This window comes from Ammospiza caudacuta, chromosome 5 (assembly GCF_027887145.1).
Source record: "Ammospiza caudacuta isolate bAmmCau1 chromosome 5, bAmmCau1.pri, whole genome shotgun sequence".
NCBI lineage: Eukaryota > Metazoa > Chordata > Aves > Passeriformes > Passerellidae > Ammospiza > Ammospiza caudacuta.
In genome coordinates, this window is record NC_080597.1 from 67,309,741 (window position 1) to 67,329,410 (window position 19,670).

The window sequence follows — 19,670 nt, forward strand, 5'->3', positions numbered from 1 at the left end:
TTTAGAATACTTGGATGAAGTTCACTGTGTCCACTACTGCTAGGACTCCAACCATTTGTTTCTTTTTCTCTGCTAAGTACTTCCATATTACTACTGTTTTCTGGAAGAGTTGTTTCTGCCTTTGCAACATCTTGATCAGATCGTGCTTTTTTTAGAAGTAGCTTACACAGCATATATTAAATAATAATGATGACAGTATAAAAATTATAAAGCTAGATTTGTTATTTTTTTCTTACATTACAGATTATCAAAATCTAATGTTGAATCATATTGCAGACAACCACACTCAAGAGAGATTCAATTAAATATATACCAGTGTTGTTTTTGTCTCAAAATTAAGATCAATACATTGTACCACTTGCACATAATGATGTCTATAGCAAAATGAAAAATACACAAATAGGATTAATGGATTTTTCTAACATTTCTGTAGATTGCAAATATTTAAAAAATATTTCTGAAAGCTATAAATTGTAAAAATCAGAGTTGATTGCAACACTGCAACAGAGGAAAATGAATGCTGCCAAATTTGTCTTACCTGTTCCAAGAAACAGGACGTGGTATCTCCCATCAGCAGCATTCACTCGATCCACAGCAATCTTTGTGTACTTGTAGTCAGCTCCTATCCTGATGATTAATGGCCTCTTGTGTATTGGGTAAATGGGATTAAACATCAAAGGGTGGTTCCTAATGAAGGTCACAACATCATCTGGAAACTCTTTGGTTGTCCGCACATTGGGTGTGAAGGCTCCTCCTGGACACTGTAAGAAACATGCACAGTAATGATGAACAGTACTTATCACCTTTCAGAGAGTTTTCATCTCCAGATCACTTACAAATACAGACAGAGAGTTGACAAAGGAAATTCCCAATAAAAGCGCTTCAGACTTGGGCCAAAACTGACTATATTCCAGTTAAGGGAATGAAGTGTTGAATAGCTACACTTTGAACTCTCATCACTTCTGATAAACCAAACTGTATTTTTGCACTTTCAAAATCCAGCTTGATGGCAAAGATCTGTACTTCTGAACCTATTTCTACATGTTTTATGCTTCTAAACTGCCTGTTGAAAAAAAAAATCCAAGAGGCTGGGACAGGAAGATACCAAACTTTTGCATCTGTTTTTTTCACAGAATTAGTTCAAAGGCAGAAAAAAAAATCTGATACTTAATTGCAATTTGGCTAATATTCTTCTTGTCATTTTGTTGATTATAAGATGATGAAAGGGCCCGCAACTCATCTTCATTTGAAAGAGAAATAAGATGGAGTTGATGAGGGAGTCCCATAACACCTTATTTATATATGAAAAGGTTGTCTATGCATTCCCCTATGCCTTAGAAGTAACTGAAATCCATGAATACTTTGGATGCTTCTTTAAATATCATGAAGAACCATCCAAATAATCATCCCTGAGGCATTCTGAGCCTCATGAGAAAATAAAAGCCATCTTAGAAAACTCAACTCTTTACTGAGTTTGAAACTAAAAAGAAACTGTGAAGAAATCAGAGCTATGTCAGTAATTGGTGCAAAGTTCTCCATGCACTTATGTTAATTTACTTGGGTTTTTCTCTCAGCTACCAGTACCTCACTTCTTATTGCTACTCCTGAGCTTTAATTTTTTCCCTTACTGTATTTCTGAACTGTGAAACTCTCCTCAGAGTACTGGAGATATTCAGAAGTGTTTCAACACAGTATTTTTCCAGCTGGAAAATGATTTGATCAATAAAAAGCACTTGATGGAAATTTGTTTATTTTGATGAGGGCCATTCTTACGTCTAGGATGGAATTTCTGGTCAAAACCACAGACACAAAATAGCCAGTAGCTTAGGGAGAGATTTACCTCACCTGACTCCTACTCTCTTAAAGTCAGGCATTTATTCTTAGGTTTCCTCTGTAGTCAGTAATTCAGACTGAACACCCTGCTTTTAGATGGCTAACATTACCAAAATGAATCATATTCTGAGATGGAATCTCTCTGGGGATATGTGAGTCATGTGTCCAAGCCACCTGATGAGCTGCAGTGTTAGAATTTGGGTTTTCACCTCCCAGGGCATCCCCGTAACCACAGGCAGGAGTGCCTGTTCTACCCTCACTGCTAAAGGCTGCTCCATATTGTGCACACAATAAACTATTCACTGGGCATACCAGGAAACAATGAGAGAGAGGACTTCAGCCTAGTCACAGGCTTTAGAGTCATCTTCTGGCTCAATCAGGAGTTAATTATTTATACAAAGTAGAACAGCTCTGGTAGGAACTCTTCAAAAGAAATTACTCTGGCATCAGTGCCCTCCAGGAAGAAGAACCAGAACTCAGATCAGATATGGGTTGTTTCTCTCATCTGACATCCTTGTTGATTTATTTTTCTGGGCTCATACTTATCCTAAGGGTTTTGTTTTGGCTCTCATTAGAAATTATGCTCTATGTTAATGCTCTAGGATTGCTCACAAAGTTCAATTCTTATTATCTGGCTTGCTCTATCCTCTCCGGCATATTCATCCACATTCCAGAAAATGTATGGAACTATCGGTTAAGATTAGCAATAAATGCCTAAAAAAGAACTGCATTCATCATTAGCAAGATTATTCTACTTGGTAGTGCTCTGCCAGACCTCACTTCCTTTCAAGAGGGATTTTGTTTCACAAACAGTTCAACTTAAACTTTCCTTAAACACACAGCTCAATTAGAAGTCTTTCTCTGATACTTTCAACCCTTCCATTATTGAGCTGGAGTCATAAGACTTTTGTCTGTGACTTATTGCAAAAGTGTCTGTGCTATGATTCACACCAGCATGACCCTAAAAACTTACATTATATCATTGTTCCGAGCAAAGCTTTAACAAACATGTTTAATCAATTAATTCTTTTGCTAAACCACTGACAAGCAAAAGATGATATTGAAGAAACCCATAAGCTCTCCCTTTCCAGCAGGGATTGAATAGGCATCTTTTACAGCTCATTCAAGAACTTGTCTACACAACTTGTCACACCTGATTATCAGAATTCTTTAATTTACAGCATATTCTCCAATATGCTGTAGGTACAAAAACTGCTTCTGTAAACTCTGAAAAATGGAAACTACCCTCAAACATCACTGAGTTTAGTAGCAAGCTGCCAATTATGTATTTCTTTTTCCATAAGTAAGTTTTGCTTGTGGAGAAATAAGAAACCACTGGTATTTAGTGAAGGCCAGCCAAACACTGCTGAGTTGATCATGGCCAAAAGAACGTATTGCTTCATTTAATCCTACTGAAGCTACACTGAAGCCTTTCCATTGTTTATCCAGTGTCCTGCAACATGATGAACTTTCACTTCTACCCAGAGGTTTAGTGTGAATATCTCTTTAGGCAACTGCAAAGTAGGACTTTCCATGTCATATAAAAAGGCACCCCTGTCTAGCCCAGCATCCCAGAAGTTACAAAAAAAGTACATTCCAGAGAAAAGAAGATCAAGCCCCACAGACTGCAAACTTCGCTAAACATTTTAACTCTTTGAGCACAAATTCTCAGCAGTGAAAAATCCCCATGTCCCGATTTGGTATAAGTGAAAAATAAAGTTTGTGGCACACATTGAAAAGTGGAATTTTTTTTGGCAGTGAAATAAAAGCAAAGCCAAAGAAATTTCATCTTAGAAAATATGACTTAGGGATACTCTGTTGTGGCTGAATCATGAGGAAACACAAAAGCCAGTGATCCAAAATCGAGCAATGGTCATCTAAAGGAATCTCTATGAGCTATGATCTAAGAATTTATCTTCCAATTCAGAGCTCATCGGCGCATCTGGAAAGTGTACATAATTTCTGTCACCATGTTAAATCCATATCTGATTTTTTTTCTCCTTTCTGTTGTCTTGCCCAATTTCTTTAGGCCGATCTGGAATACCTCAGAAGCCTCCATGAGGTGAACCAAAAAAAACATGGCAGTGGTTGAGGAAAGACATACAAACAAAACACTCTGAAGCAGCAAGAAACTGAAATGTGACTAATCACAAGAGGGTGAAACTTCCTGTTTAAATGGGTCTTTTTTCTAAAGCCTCAGTGCACTCTTGAGATTAGAACAGTACTAATTAATTGCAAGGAAAGACTAATGCTAGCATTAGACCTTAGTGGAATGTCAGGTATTGATTAGTTAATTCTAGAGATCTGGCAATGTAAAGTCCTAACTTTTACAGCCAGCAGCAAATGCACTAAAATGTCACGAAGAATTGTGTGAACAGGGATTGTGTGAACAGGGAGAGCTATTTCATGTATCTGAGCTATTCTATGTATGAGAGAGAAAGAAAGAAAGAAAGAAAAAGAACAAGATTTTGCAGCATAAAGGTAAGTCAGACTGAAATAGTGATATTGTTAAAGGTTCCCATGGGGACTGGCAAAATTAAAATAAAATTTAATTTCCTGTGATGAATGGAAAAGCACCAAAGTGTTAATCTAAAAAAATATAACTGTATTGTTGAGAAATAATTTATGATTCTCTGCATATTTATTTTGTTCTGATACTTGAGAAACTCTAAGACTTCATAGGAGTCAACACACACCCACACAACCATACTTCATTTAGCAAATATGGATTCAGAGATCATTCTAGAGAAAGTCCATACATTCTTCATTAAAGTTTGAAGTATCAGATGTTACATTTTTGCTACATATCAATTAAGAATAGTTTAAAAAGGTAAGTAAATAAAGAAAGGAAAAAGTGCATTAACAGCAATTTGTATACATCATGAAATGAAAAGTAAGAAGAAACAACAGTTTTGTTTAAATATTTCATGAGATACTTTTAAACAACTTGGAAACAGGGCTAGCTATAATTTTGTACAGAATTTAGCATTCTAACAAGGAAGATGATGGTGAACTGCATAGCAAGAAAATGCTTTTATTTCTAGGTCTCTCTTCTAAGATTCAGAACCTGGCATGGTATGACTTAGTCAAGTGACAAGTCCCAGAAACCTTATTCTCTATATCTCCTACTACATCTGCTAAGCATCTGAGTAGAGGTGCAAGATTGTAGAAAACTAAAGAAAATTCATAGAGACACAAGACAGACGTACAGATATTTGGATCCAGGCTGTGGAACACACTAATAATGCTGTCTTTACATGCTTCTTTATTTAGCTACATTTTGCACAAATGTACCCACAAAATGGAAATGTGCATGCAAACAAGGCAACTATCACCTAATGAAGCAGAAAGAGAAAGAACAACTAACACTTTACATGACTTTTAATTCTTTCTAGAAGTCTTACAGACACGATGTGATTTGCAGTTGGATTTGCAGGCAACTAAAAAGCAAATAAAATAGTCCTGAGTTGTAACTGTCACAGTCACATACAGACTTTTCTCCTGGAGTAAATAATATTTATTTATGCATTAAACAAGGACAAGCAATTGGCAAGACTGAATAAACATCTTTGTACTTACGGTGCCAGGTCGTGGGTATGGAATTCTGCCCTGATATGGAATGAGCTGGTGGTTTGGGCCCTCCTTGTGTGCAAATGGTCCATTGAACACAGTCTGGATGTCAGACAGATGATACACACACACAGCTGAGCCTTTGAATATGGAGCTGGAAGACAAGAGAAAGTTAGCATTGCAATCTACCAAGTTTTTTACAGCTTTTCCAGAATTTTTTGTGGTCCAATGATGAAAGATACCTCTAACATAATATTGTATACAATTTATTGCTTTTATATGGATTTAAAACATTTTAAACCAACTAATCTAGCTGCCCAAGGTGCACCACTACTTCTTAAGACTTAGCACCGTTCTGAACAGTGAACTGAAAAAACAGAGAGGCAGGCACTACCCTACTGGTGCAAAAGGAAGATTTCCTAATGCTAAATATAGAAGAAATATAATCTGGCTCCACTTAAATCAATGGCAAAAATATTGCTGACTTCAGTGAGGCAGGAGTTTTATAAACTTTGTACTGCCAAGCTCAGCACAAGTTTCCATATTAACCACAAGATCTCCATGAGCCTCTTAAAATATATGGCTAAAATATTAATCAAAACATCCAGAGCAATTACAATTGTTTGGATTATTATAATCCGTTTCCAGCTTGTTTTGCAAAATATGCGGACAAGATTTGGCTGTAAAGGAATTACTCCTATACAGTCCTCAAATCCACACATAAAACTGGTCTTATGAAGACCCAAGGTTGAAGCTTCCTGAGGGGAACCCATGTATTCAGCTAAGGAAAAAGTGGGCATGTTCTTCCCACTGCAGATTCAGCCATGGGTCCAGGTAGCACAAGCCCTGAATGGTCTCCATTACCCTGTGATGATGAACGGCACTAGGGGAAAATTTTCCAGATTGATACTAAGGCTGACTATAGTGATTAAACTCTCTCATTTTCCCTCTTGCTGCATGCAAGCTTTGTGGTATTTATTTTTAAAAAATGGAAACTCCAGACAAGTCTAAAATCTGCCTAGTGTTAGCTATAGGATGAAGATAATCCAAGTAACTGTTTTCAACTGAAGAAGAAAAAACACTCCAGAAAAAAGCCTGAAAACATCATACAAAGTGTCTAAACAATAGAAGTGAAATCCACATTGCTCTCAGCTATATATGGATTAGCAGAATGAACCTTTTAGATGGATTATGGTATTTGTGTAAATTTTACTAGGTATTAATAGATTTTGAGAAATGCATTTAGTCTTTCCAGATGTTTTATGTTAGATTTACAGCATATTATGACACTAAAATAATTTAGCTCAGTATTAATCTATTTCCTTCTGTATGATTTGGATAAAATACCAGTAGTTATTACTTCCTGTGATGTTTCTCTCTTGCTACTGTTATGAGTTGGAAGTCTACAGAGATGAAGATACAGGAACTATTAGGGAGTAAAAATCCTTATGGTTTCTGTATTTATTATATTCAACCTATAGTTGAACAAAAATAAAGCAAGAATAGACCAATGCATGTGTAAAAACTTCAGTAGAGAGAGAAAATAGCTTGAGAGCCAGGAAAAAGTGAAAGTTTCTTTTTTTTCTCTTTTTTGTCGCCTCATATATTCCTGTGATTCAAATCTTTCTCCATTGACAAATACCAGAATTAGGTAGAAGTATTTCCAGTTCAGTCATGTTTCACCCACAACCTAATGATAAGTGTGGTTTTTCTACTAAACATAAACTCATCCTTTTCTCTTTTTGTGATGTAGAAATTACAGATAGCACCTAAGTTTACAACTTATGTAATGTTTTTTTCCCAATCAAGTATCATAGAATCATATTCTCCTATCATATTTACATATTGGAATAAGTACACTCCTATATCCCAGTGAAAAAAGACTTGGAGAAAAAAAATTTGAAAGGATGTTTTACTAAAAATTGCCATTAAAGGAATTATTAATAATACATTACATAATTTTCTAATTTGATAAAATAATTTAAATTTAAAAAAAACCCAGAAGACTTCTTTGAACGTAAGACGTAACAGCTAAATAATAAAGGGTAACATATCAGAAATCAGGGGATAGTAACCAATTTTACTCTTTGTTAACACTATGCAGTGAGGGCAAGAGGAAAAATAAGAAAAATAAAGGTAGAGGTGGAAGAATCTGTCAGTCTATCTTTGTGGAGAGTTTCAGCACAGTAAGCCATATCTAGGTGCTTTCACCACTCTTGAGAGCTCAGTAAATGCTTTCTAAACCAGACAGTAAATGAATACAACTGACTGGAAACAGGGAGCTGCAAGGAGGTGACCAGATGCCACACAAGCTTGTCCTTTTGTATCCAACTAAAGCCAATATGTTTATTTGCCATCTCTTTGATCATCAGCCAGCTGAGAGGCTGGAAATGATTTGTATGAATTCATGTCAGATATCCCGGTTTGATCCTTCAGGGTGCTGGATGTTTTTCAGGAGGTGTTAAGTGCTCTGAGCTGCCACATGGGCTCACTGCAGTGAAGTCATTTCAGCTTTCCACTGCTGAGCAGTGACAAGTGGCCCTCCACGGAAATGCTTTCCCAGTGGCAGCTGACAGCATGTCAGGAAGCAGTTTGCTCCAAGAAGCACAGCTCTGACATAGATACCAACAGCAATGATGCTGAGACACCTGCATGCAAACCACAGCCATGGCAGACACACAGAATTGCCCAGCACAACCTCACCCACAAAATACCAGTTTCAGCTTTCATACAGAAAATTCAGCAGTTCGGGTAATTTTTTTTCAGATCTCCATGTTTACCTTGATGTTGTAAAAATCCCATACACGAGCGTTGTTCTGGGGTTATCTGTCTCTAGGAGAAACACATCCTCTGTAAGAAAGAGAAGGAAAAACATTTTGAATAGTAAGAAAAACCTTATTTTCCAGTTTAATTGATGATTTTATTCCTTCTAAACTCAACCGTAGTTTCATCTCAGACTTGAATGGGAAAAAGGAGGCTTAACCACATGAACAGATCATAGATGCATAAATCTAGCATTTAAACATTCAGAAACAAATCTGGAAATTACCTCCATGCCCTCTAGCCTTATGAAGACAGAAGGCAAACATTTTCAAATACATTCAGGATTTATATCACACATTTTTCTCAGCTGTATCTTGTTTCAGCAGGTTGTTAAGCAGTAGGAAAACATTAAAGTTGCAGTAGGTTAAAGACAAAGAGTTCCCATAGATGGATGTAATCAAAAACAGGGAAATTAGGTGTTTTATCGTCCAGAACACACTGGAGTGCCCTCACTAGGGCATTTTCAACATGATATGAATGTCAGACAGCTTTGCAGTAAAGACTGTGAGAGATGTAAAACTCCTGCATCCTGTTGTGTTGGGATTTATTGACTGCACTGTGCAAAGCTGTACCTACTCACTGAAATGAATTTATCCACTATTACCTCTGATCTGCTGATTTTTTTTTACACTTCAGTGAAAACTACTTTATTCTCTGACAGTTTCTCCTTACAAATGTTTTTAATCACTATAATCATGCTACCTCTTAAACTTAATTTACAACTCAACAAAGACTGAACTGTGTGAGCTTTTTATCACAGAATATGTTCTTTAGCTTTCCATTAATTCACGCGGCTCTTTCATTTAACCCGCTGAATTTTTTAAATATTCTTTTCAATGTGTCAAAAGCAAAAGACTCCACCATGCAGAACTGGAAGTGTCATACTCTCCTGAATTATACATGAACACAGAAGCATGTGTTTGCTCTCTCCCCATTTTCTGAATTTCCAGCTGTGACTGTATTCTTCCTCTTTGCTAGGGAATTGTGCTGGGAGCCCATGCTGAGAGCATTGTCTCCTATTCACTATGGCCCTATATATTGTCATACAAGACCCTAAAAGCAGTTATCCTACTGTTTTGTTGAAGAGGAGGGGGTTGGTAAATCACAGTTCTGAAAGATGAGCTGCTGTGGCAGTGCTGAGGCACTGCAAACCTCAGAAAATCAGTCCTCCAAGCACCTGCACATTCCGAGCTAGAGCAAGTTAGGATATGCTCCTAGGCCCAGTCAGGTCTCACTGAAACCTTGAACTAAAGCAAATACACCAAATAGTTGTAAATATATAAACTCAGAAAGACTCCAAACCTCATTTGCTATGGTGGGAATCAGGAATAATAATCAAGAAAAGAGAGAGAATACAATGGAGAGAAGATCGGAACCAGATGCAGACCTAGTGCAGGGCACATTAGCTGCTTGTAATATTTATATTTACAGTAATGCACATACCAAATCTTCAAATACATTACTTTAGAACTATAATTTTGTGCATTTCAGCTACAGAAAACACAGAATTTGAAACTTTCTGGTAATGTTGTTTGGCATGTAGGTATCAAGCTATGCATCTATTAATTCCTTCATGAAAAGAAACCTCTTGTGATTGCTGTATGCATTGAATATTTACAGTAATTCATATGTTGAAACAAAAATTTGTATGACTAAATGATTCCTGAAAAATAATATTTATGGATAGTGCTATTGCTGCTGCCACTAATAGGATTAGCATTATTCTTAAATTACCAAACTGAGGACTCTACCCTGTGATCAAAAAATATAAAAAATGCATTATGAAAAAGCTGAATGTTAAACAGTGCTATAAGACACAGTTTCAAAGGGATGTAAAAAACCCTCTTTTGTAATCCAAGCTAGTAGCAAAATAGTAAGAGAATCACTTAGATGTTTCCTTCCAAGAATTAATTCTTTACATACATCATTGTTTTACACAGTCAAGATTAATTACCTTAATTACCTTATAATTACACAGAGAGACTTATGAAGAATTTCTTGTTTCTGCTGTCATAAAACTGCAAAGGAAATTTTGTGCTATGATTTCACTGTTAACAACCTGACTAAGAAACTGAATGAAAATCAGTCATTAAATACGACAAGGCACAGCATTTAGATGAAATTTTAAGGAATGTTTTTTGTGATACCTAATTCATCAAAGTATGTTTCGGTTCCATCTTCATCCATCACTGAGCACACAAGTCTTGCTTTCAAGAATGTTGTCCACTTGTTCACGAGACTGCGCTGACCACCTGTGTCATTCTGGAAATGAACATTATTTTCAGTAAATTGGAAATAAAACACAGCTAACATTTTACTGGGCTTTCCCACATTTTTCTCAGGTTAATTCACTATCTAGATAATTATCTGGTAAATTTAATAGTAAAAACAGATAGGACTAAGCCAAATCCCCTCATCTAAGCATTCTATATGCAGAACAAACCAAGAACTAGTTTTCTGAGTGGACCTTCTCTGCTGAGCTAGCAGGGTTGGAGAGCTGGGCAGTAGATTTTTGTGCATCAGCAGTCTATGCTGTTATGACTGGAAGTGACTGTGGAGCTCTGCATCACTCACTGACACCCAGGAAAAAGTCCATGCTATCTCTGAAAGGTCTCATGGTTCTATGCAGGGATGTTTCCTCTAATTCTGACAGCAGCATAGCTGCACCTGACCTGGTAGGCCACACTAGCACATGAGGTGGATGCTCTAAACAGTATTCAGAAATGATGGCTAGTGTGGGTCAAGCAAGTTATGACCTGTTGTGAGTCCTGCTGGCTTGGTCCAGAGATGGCCTGGTCACAGCTCACTCACGGATCTTTGCAATTTTCCATGGTTCAGGGTGGGAACTGTAGCTGCCAACCAGGTGATGTAGCCCTGAGGTGATAGATCCTGACCAACTGTGCTGGTGAATGACTTACACAAGAGCAGTGTCCTCCAAACTGCACAACATGATGCCACCCAAGGAAAGAGAAAAACCAAAATGTAGAAGCTACTGAAATGGGCTTTCAATAAAGTGCTGGAAATGTTTCACTGATGCTGTTGGAGGTGGTAATCCAACATTTTGGGTGACTCATAAAGAATCTTTTCACTGGGTAATATATTTTGCCAGCCTTAAAGGGTAATATATTTTGCCATTCTTAATACATGAATATGATGATATTGTATGTATACAAGTATATAAATATGACTGGCTCAGATTTCTTTTAATTTGCCTTGGGATTCTGCCACTGGCTTCAGTGTAAGTCTAAAAAGGCTTAGGCTTTTCAAAAATCATTTGGGCTTCATCGTAACAGTAGAAAACCTAATATAGCAGTAATTGTGTGAAATGTCTTCTTGCAAAACACCCAAAAAGGCCTTTAGGTGCTTTAACTAAAATACAGAGAATGGAGATTATAAAAGAGATCATATTCCTCAGCATATTGCCAGAGAAGGACAAACACCTTCACATCCAGGTAAAACAATATCACAAAGCATCAAATTCTAAAGAAAAGCCAAATTAAAGACAGGGAATGTATAAACACTCACAATTAACTTCCTGAAGCATTCCAATAGAAGGAATGAATAGGCTAGCAGCAATTGTGCATTGATAATTTTTCTCTCATTAAAAAAAAAAAATTATTTCACCAGAGATATTAATAGCTGCTTCAATCATTTTTCATCTACAGTTGATTAGAGATACAAAAAAAAAAAAAAAAAGAAATAGAGACAATGAGGAGCGCTGTGAAAAAAAATTAATTATTGCCCAGGAATAGCCATAACTCCTGGATTTGAATTTCCTGTGCACATTTTTAAAATTAGGCTCACACATGCATCAATGCAAGCAAGCAGAAAGAACAGATGTTGTAAAAATGAAAACAGCATTTTAAAGTTAAATCCACCAGTTTAAAAGCTTGATATTTCTGATGTGCTTTAATTATTTTGAGTGTGTATGTGTGAAAGCCTTCACTGTCTAAAGTTCATTTTTATTAAGAAAACAATGTGTCTTATTTGTGCTAAGGACAGCAAGTTTGCAAACTCAACACTGGTAACTATTCTGACTCAGTCAGAGAAATACACAAATCCCTGAACCTCTACATTTCCATATTCTTACACGTATAGTTAGATATATATAACCTGTTCAGATCCCAGCTGTGAGCTCAGTAACAGCTCTTCTTAAGTATGAATGGTGACACAGAAACAGGAAATTTTGTCAAATCAAAGGCTTTTCAAACATTTAGTCTTTTGGATTATCATGTCACACTAGCAGCTTATCCCAGAAACCTGGTAAACAAAATAATTCTTACTGGGCACACTCTTGCAATCATTGAATGAATTTGCTTTGTGCTGCCGCTGTTGTCTGTGAGTCTTTCTTTGAAGAAGAAGTAGATTTTGGCATCATTGGGGTCAGTGCCATCTGGGATAACATGAGCATCCACAAAAATAGGCTCTGAAATGAAAAAGTTTACCGAAAGGATGAAACCAAAAGATGTATCAGTATAAGCAACGAATGATTTGACATTTACTGACTGCTTCAAGAAGTGCTGAATATACTAAATATCAACAATGGTGGCTCCATGCTGATAGCCATATGTGCTTGCATCCTCAAACTTTATTTTACAGCAAATTTTTAGAGGAGCAGTCCAGAAACAATGGTAATAGGTTAATGCAGAGACCCAAAGACTCTGAGGAAGAAGGAAGAATCGAGGAAGAAGGAAGAATGTGTTATCTGGTGCACCTAAGGAAAGGCTCATTGAGACAAAACATAAAAGTAAGCTGGAAGAGCTTAGCAATATAGCAAATAAAGTTCACAAATAAGAGAGGAAAACAATTTGTGTAACCCAGAAAAGGAAAGGAGGGTAGGCAAATGCTTGAGCAGTATTTGAATTTGTATCAGAGGCTGGAAAACATAATCAAATGTATCAAAGTAGAATTAGGGAGAGAACAAAATAATTTATAACCTTAATAGTAAACATATAATGGACAGTGCAGGAGCCCTCAGAATACCTCCTCTGACTGAAGGAAGAAGTGGCCCTTCTCCCTGCATGAAGGCTGTGTCCTTTCAATGATCATGCAAGATTGCTTGTTCAGTTAAAGTGCAGTACAAAGTTTGGAACAATCTGATACAAAGGTTGAATGTCTGACATCAAACTTATTTTGGACTGCAGCATTTTTCTGTTCACATAAGTCTATTCTCAATTAATTTAACAAATCTCATGACTCTGGCTCTAAAAGAACATGGAGATAAATTGTACTTTCAACTACCTGTTTTGACCAGGCAGATTTTCCAGACATTAGGCATTTTTAAGTTTTCTTTTTTCTCTAATTCATTATAGGATGCACACGTTAGGGTGCACAGGTCAGTGTAAGAATGTGTAACAAACAAGCAGACGTAGTTTCCTTTTCATAGTGAAATGACTTTGTGAATGAAATCTTGTGATTTCATTGTAGTCACAGCCAGACAGGAGTGATAAGTCACCATAAAAAATATCAAGACAAAACAACAGTAACTTTACTTCAACATACCTGAAGGCATTTTAAATCTGTAACTGCTGTGTTAGCTGTTTTATAACCTTTCACACCTACCTCTGCTCAGAGGGGTGACTATTATTTTAATTGAAATTAGTTTCATTGGAAGGAGTCTTCTTACCAGTAAAGACAGGGAGAATTTTCACAGTGATATCAGTGAATCAGAGTTATTTGATTTCACTCAGAAAAGAGTTTTTCTACTGTGTTTAGATATCCAATTCCTCACCACTGAAATAAGTGACAATGATCCACATTGACTGATAGTGGGACACTCTTCTGCACACGTTTTGACTGCAAGTGGTGATGAATCTTCTGTGCAGAGATGGATCACCTTGAATTAACTGAAGCTGGTGGCTTAGAATCAAACACTGATTTAAGGCAGTATCTGATTCATTAGAGGTGAAGACACTTTTCTAGAAATCAGACTGCCCTCAATTGCCATTGGAAAGGTTTTCATACACTTGCCCTCAAAGAGCTTGGTTCAGCCTTAATGCAAAAAAGGCCCTCAGGCAGGGTAGCTTAGGAGCTTGGTTCATGCAGGGATCCCTCTACATCTGTGCATTGTCTACAGTTTGTATTTACACACATTTTGTCATGGTTCTTCTTCATAAATTAAGTTCAGTGACAAGCTCTTTAAAAGATAAGGTCTTTGTTTTAAGCAAAGGAAAGCAGAATCTCTGTGACACCCATTAAAACTCTGGTAAATTAAAGGCATCTCACCACTCAGCCACTTGGAGTTGTGCTGGTCTGTCCTCACTGCATTCCTCCTGGTCAGACTGCGAAAAATGGCTGCATCTGTCCCCATGAAATCAATATACATTCCTGAAAAAAGCTCTTCATCTGCAAAGAATTGAAATGGAGGGAGAAGTGTTATGGTTTTTGGAGAAAAAAAAAGTTTATTTTAAATTCATCAACTCGTTATTTACACAGGAGTCTATACAGATAAATAGTGGGTCATGGGAATGAGGTTTTCTCTGATTTACAAAGACTCAAGCTAGAATGAATGAGAGTAATTGGATTTTTCTTAGAGACTTTATGGAACTGTACCATTAAATGCCACAGCAGAACTGCATACATGGGAAACCATTCTTGATAGAAAGTTTAGTTGCCCTATTTGCACTGCTAAGGACCACTGGAGAATAAGGCTAGTGATATCAAAAAGTATCACATTCAATATATTAAGTATGCACTTCAAAGAATTTTTATTTTTTTTTTTGTTACGAACGTAGTTGAAGTGACTGGGTTGAATTTATTGCTGCTGCAAACTGGCACAACATCTATTACAGTCAGTGGATCAGTGCCAATTTTTACCAGCAGCATTGTTATGGCTGCCCCAGGCAGCCTCAAGCTGCCTTCAGTACTGCAGAAGCCAGACAATCACATCACTGAACTTTACTCAGAGTAATGTGGAGCAACAGTTGTCCCTGTTGTGTACTTGGTTCTAAGTATAGGGTCATTATGCTTGAGCAGAAGGAGACATGAAACTCCTACATTAACTAAGAGCTTTTGCTCCCTGTGCAGGGCTTAAAACTCAGCCCATCAGTCAGGATCTCTATCTGTGTTTGTGTCAGTCTGTGTGCGTGCACAAACATATGTATATATAATCACAATTATAATTGCATATACTATCATTTTCTACTCTGTGGATAACCAAGCAATTTCCACTGACTAATGACAATGAAACCCCAGAGTAGAAAACAGTAGCTAAAATAAACTCTAACTCTCAGAGTAGGAGTGGTGTCTGAACACATTCCATTACAGCTGGGTCCCTTGATTGATGTTTTTGTCTGTGCTCCTGGACTACTCAGAGAGTGTGGTCAAGCTGGCAAGAGTCACAGGCTCAGAAATACTTGAGACTATTTTCATACTCTGTGTGTGTGTGTGTGTGTGTGTGTGTGTGTGTGTGTGTGTGTGTTCATAATCAGCATGGAAGACTATTGAGAAGCTCATGAGAGGATCAAAACTCTGGAGACTTTGCTTTTCTGCTGCTAAGTGGAGCCTGAACTGAACCCTGGCAGGGCATCCAGCAGCCACTCTTCTGCTCTCACCTCTCCCCATGATGACAAGATTCCTACACAGGGGATTTAAGCAATGCATTTGCTGTATGTTGATGAAGCATTTACTTCTGGAGCAGGTATTGACAGAATGATGTTAGATCTGGGCAAATTTGTAAGCGATTTTGTATATTTGCCTCCTTGCCTCAATCCATCAGAACTTTATTCTTATTATGAAACAAACTGGCTGAAAGAGATCAGGTTTATGGTTCTCACTAAATGTTATGTACAGTCCTGTGCATATACACATACATACACACTTCAGAACAGTACTACACTATGTAATTTTAATCCTATTAAATATCAACAGTATTACTTATGTCTTAAGCATTCCTGATGTCTGTTTGCTAATCATGTGTCAGGGGAGATCCATCAGTTCCACTTCCTTCTGGTAAAATCCTTAAATTCCACACAGTATTTGGTCTGCACAGCACAATGAATTCACTTCACTGTGTTACTGGGGGGAATTACTGAATGGATGAGGTATGGCTGCTTTTATAAATATCTCATAGTACTGGTGGGGAGAAAGATATACATCCTGCACACTTGTATTGCCAAGCTGCTTTAAAGCACTTTTTTCATTGCTTTGATGCAAATGCATCTCTGTACAGTGGCAAACTGTACAAAGTTCCAATTTATTTTTATAGCACCACTTTCTTCTGAAGGGTGAATCAGATTTCCTGCTGTATTCTAGGCAGGTGATGCCCAAAACGGTCAAGAAATTGCATCTATATTTAAAAAGGGTTCTTTTGTTGTGGAAGAGTTAGTTGGTCTGGTGGTATTTACTATGTTCTGAAGCAATGGGAGGGAATTCCTCCTGCAGAAAGCTCAAAGGTGACTCCAGTGCATTGGCTCAGTGCCCTCATTACAACATGGGCTGAGACAGAAAATGTTCATGTTTCTGGCATGGATACTGAGGCCAAATTCACTAGAGCTTAAGGCTTTTGAAGTGACTGGACTTTGCAACACAAAGTATAAAACTCAATCTAGGGACTCTTTTTAAAAGGAATTTGACCTTGGTGGAATAATTTAAGCTTTGTTGATGAACTATGCCATGAAAGATAAGTCAAACTGGAGGGAAGGTCTCCTTAGTCACATAACAGAGATCAAGGAAGATAACGAAAAGTCTATTAAGATGAACAAAGCTGCCATAGACCTACTGTAGAAAAAAATCAGCTCATTATACAAACAATAATTCAGAAACAATGTTCTTTAATGTTCTCATATAAAATCCAGAAGGAACAAGGAAAGAAAGCAGTCACTTCACTTAATAATGCCAGAATGGCAATGAGTAGCAGTGGACTCATCTATCACTGACTTTGAACAAACATTTTCTTTACACAGTGAGTGTCTGTAAACACTGTCCCTAGATCACTGTTGAGATAAAGCTGTAAGTGCAGCCAAGGTTCAGAGAGATGTCTAGGTAGCAATCACCTGTTCTCTACAGGTGTTCAGTTCACATCTCTGTGAATAGATATACTTATCCTTTGTACTAAATAGATATCCAGGAATCAAAAAAAAAAAACCAAAAAAACCAAAAGCAATTTATATTTTGAACAGGCCATGTAGGTGTATCACACTTTCCTTAAGATCTACAAGACTTTAATGGAAATATCTCACACAATACATAATTGATGTAATTGATTTCAGAGGAAGCTGAATGGCAGAAACATGACACATTATTCCCTGGTAAACCTTGGTGAAATACAGAGTACCTGTGTGCAATAAGTTTTATTTACAAAGAAAGTCTCAAAAATCTGTGCAATTGCTGTTCCCTCCGTAGCCATAAATACAGCAAGGAGCAGACACATGATGAAAAATCAGGGCTTTGGCACTAGAAGTGTGTGAACACAGAGCAAATGTGAAAGGTCAGGTTACACTGAGTATATATTACCAGCTCTTCCTGGTTCAAGAAAACAAAAAGTATCTTTTACAGATGACCTAGGCTGCAGAAAGTGTACTCCCTCTTTGAATTTTCTCATAGGTGTGCAACCAGCACAGCATATTGTTTCACTTTCTGGCCTTTCAGATGAAAGAAAATGGCAAAATTTGGGTTGGGTAAAAAGCCAATTGAAGAATGAAAAGCTTTACAATAGTTGGTCGGCTCTACAGCAATGATGACAACAAAAATGAAGCATCTGAAGTCTTCAGTCTTTCTTTCCCTGGCTACTCTGAGATTTTAAAAGTAATTAAATAAGACACAAATGCTGTCTAGGATGAACAAGGTCAGAAACCATTCAAATATAAATGCTAGACAGGGTAATGCAAAGCTGAAACTATTCCTGGGAAAAAATGTGTAATCTGGAAAAGGGACAACCTTTTGTTTCCTGTGTCTCTCTCCCCCTTTCAATAACTTATTCCTGCATTTCATTTGTCCACCCACCTTAAGCTTCACACAGGCCTTGAAACACGGATGGAGCCACCCCTCGTGCCCATCAGCCAGACAAAAGGCTCTGCTCCTGGGGGCTGAACTGTGTTTCCAGCTCCCCTGGGGCATTCCATCAACTCACCCTCCACACGACCCCATGGGTTCAGACCCCAGCAGCCTGGGCTGTCTTTACTTACTGATCATAACAGACACCGTGTTCACGTTAGGGTTGAAAGAGCAGCGTCCCTTTCCTGATTCACACTTGGAGTCAATCTTGAAGACTTGTTCCTGCAAAGCAGATTTGTGTGTCACTTCTCATGTCAGAAACCATTAGATCTAAGCTGGTTTTTATGCCTGGCTGTTCACAGCATTAGCAATGCTCTATTAACAGTGCTCTACTGGGCACTTCCACTGTACTATTGGTAGTTTAACTCTTCTATTCAGAATTCCATCATCTTGTTAGATAACACTGACACATGGCTATTATCAAGACTCTTGTTATAAATTCAAGACACTGAATCAAAAAAAGTTCCCTCTGTTTCTGTTAAGGATAGGTTGACTGATCTCTGCAATAATATCTGTGGAGATTGCTTCTGTGGTTTTGAAGTTATTTATCATTTATTTTCTGAATATATTGGTGTACTTATAACTGTATAGGACATTGTAATAAAGCTACTAGAACAATAGCACATGTAAAATAAAAATCTCTTATGACAACTGTTATTAGATAATAGCACAAATCATTTGGTCCTTACTGAGTTATCAGACGTCCAAGAATCCCCCAAATGATACTTATTTTCCTTAATACCATCTCTTGGATTATGTGTAGAGCTCCAAATCCACAGTGATAGATGATTTATCTATATCTCTTACCATAGCCTGAAATATCCTATTTTTTTTTTTAAGAAATCATGGTACGGGGATTTTTTTGATATGTTATGTGCTTTATGAACATTTAGCAAAGTAGAAGCAATTTGGACTACCTCTTAAAACACAAACAATCTGAATACCTTTAGAAAATCTGCCCATTTTGGTGCAACTCTTCACTTCTTGGTTCCCAGCAATACCAGCACAGTGTGCTCAGCAAGAAATTACTCAGGCCCAAGCTCATTCCTTAAAAACTGCAGTCAGTAATGGCAGATATAAGCTGACCCAACACACACTGACTCCCCCACTGCATACCAAATAGCTCATTCTTAAGCCCCTACAACAAACTTCCAATCTTCGATAAAAGGCCAAAAGACACAATTGCAAGGGAAAAACCCCAACAACAACAAATAACCAAACTTAAACATTTCAAGAGAAAAATGTAGCTGACAAAAATTCCAAAGAAAGGCTTCTGTGAGGTAGATGCCAACAATTAGTTATTTGAGAAGGGCCAACAACTCCTGATATTCGCTTTAACAGTTAATGTAGATCACAGGGGAGTGGGGATGCCACACAAGTCCCTGAGCAGCCATTTGGCACCAGCAAACTGAAGATTACACCAAGTTCAAGTGCACAGCTGCAGCAGGAAG

The 19,670-nt window shown here is 37.4% G+C and overlaps 1 protein-coding gene across 2 annotated transcripts in view; it reads right to left on the minus strand.

The window, feature by feature from the left end:
* SEMA3C (semaphorin 3C) overlaps positions 1-19,670 on the minus strand; it is a 117,362-nt gene that overhangs the window by 25,179 nt on the left and 72,513 nt on the right. For both annotated transcript variants that reach the window (XM_058806154.1, XM_058806155.1), the window contains 7 exons: positions 18,351-18,441; positions 14,452-14,571; positions 12,510-12,652; positions 10,374-10,488; positions 8,184-8,253; positions 5,413-5,557; positions 539-761 (listed from right to left, as the gene is read on the minus strand). In XM_058806154.1, the coding sequence (XP_058662137.1) occupies positions 539-761; positions 5,413-5,557; positions 8,184-8,253; positions 10,374-10,488; positions 12,510-12,652; positions 14,452-14,571; positions 18,351-18,441 (907 nt within the window). The remainder of the gene's footprint in view (positions 1-538; positions 762-5,412; positions 5,558-8,183; positions 8,254-10,373; positions 10,489-12,509; positions 12,653-14,451; positions 14,572-18,350; positions 18,442-19,670) is intronic.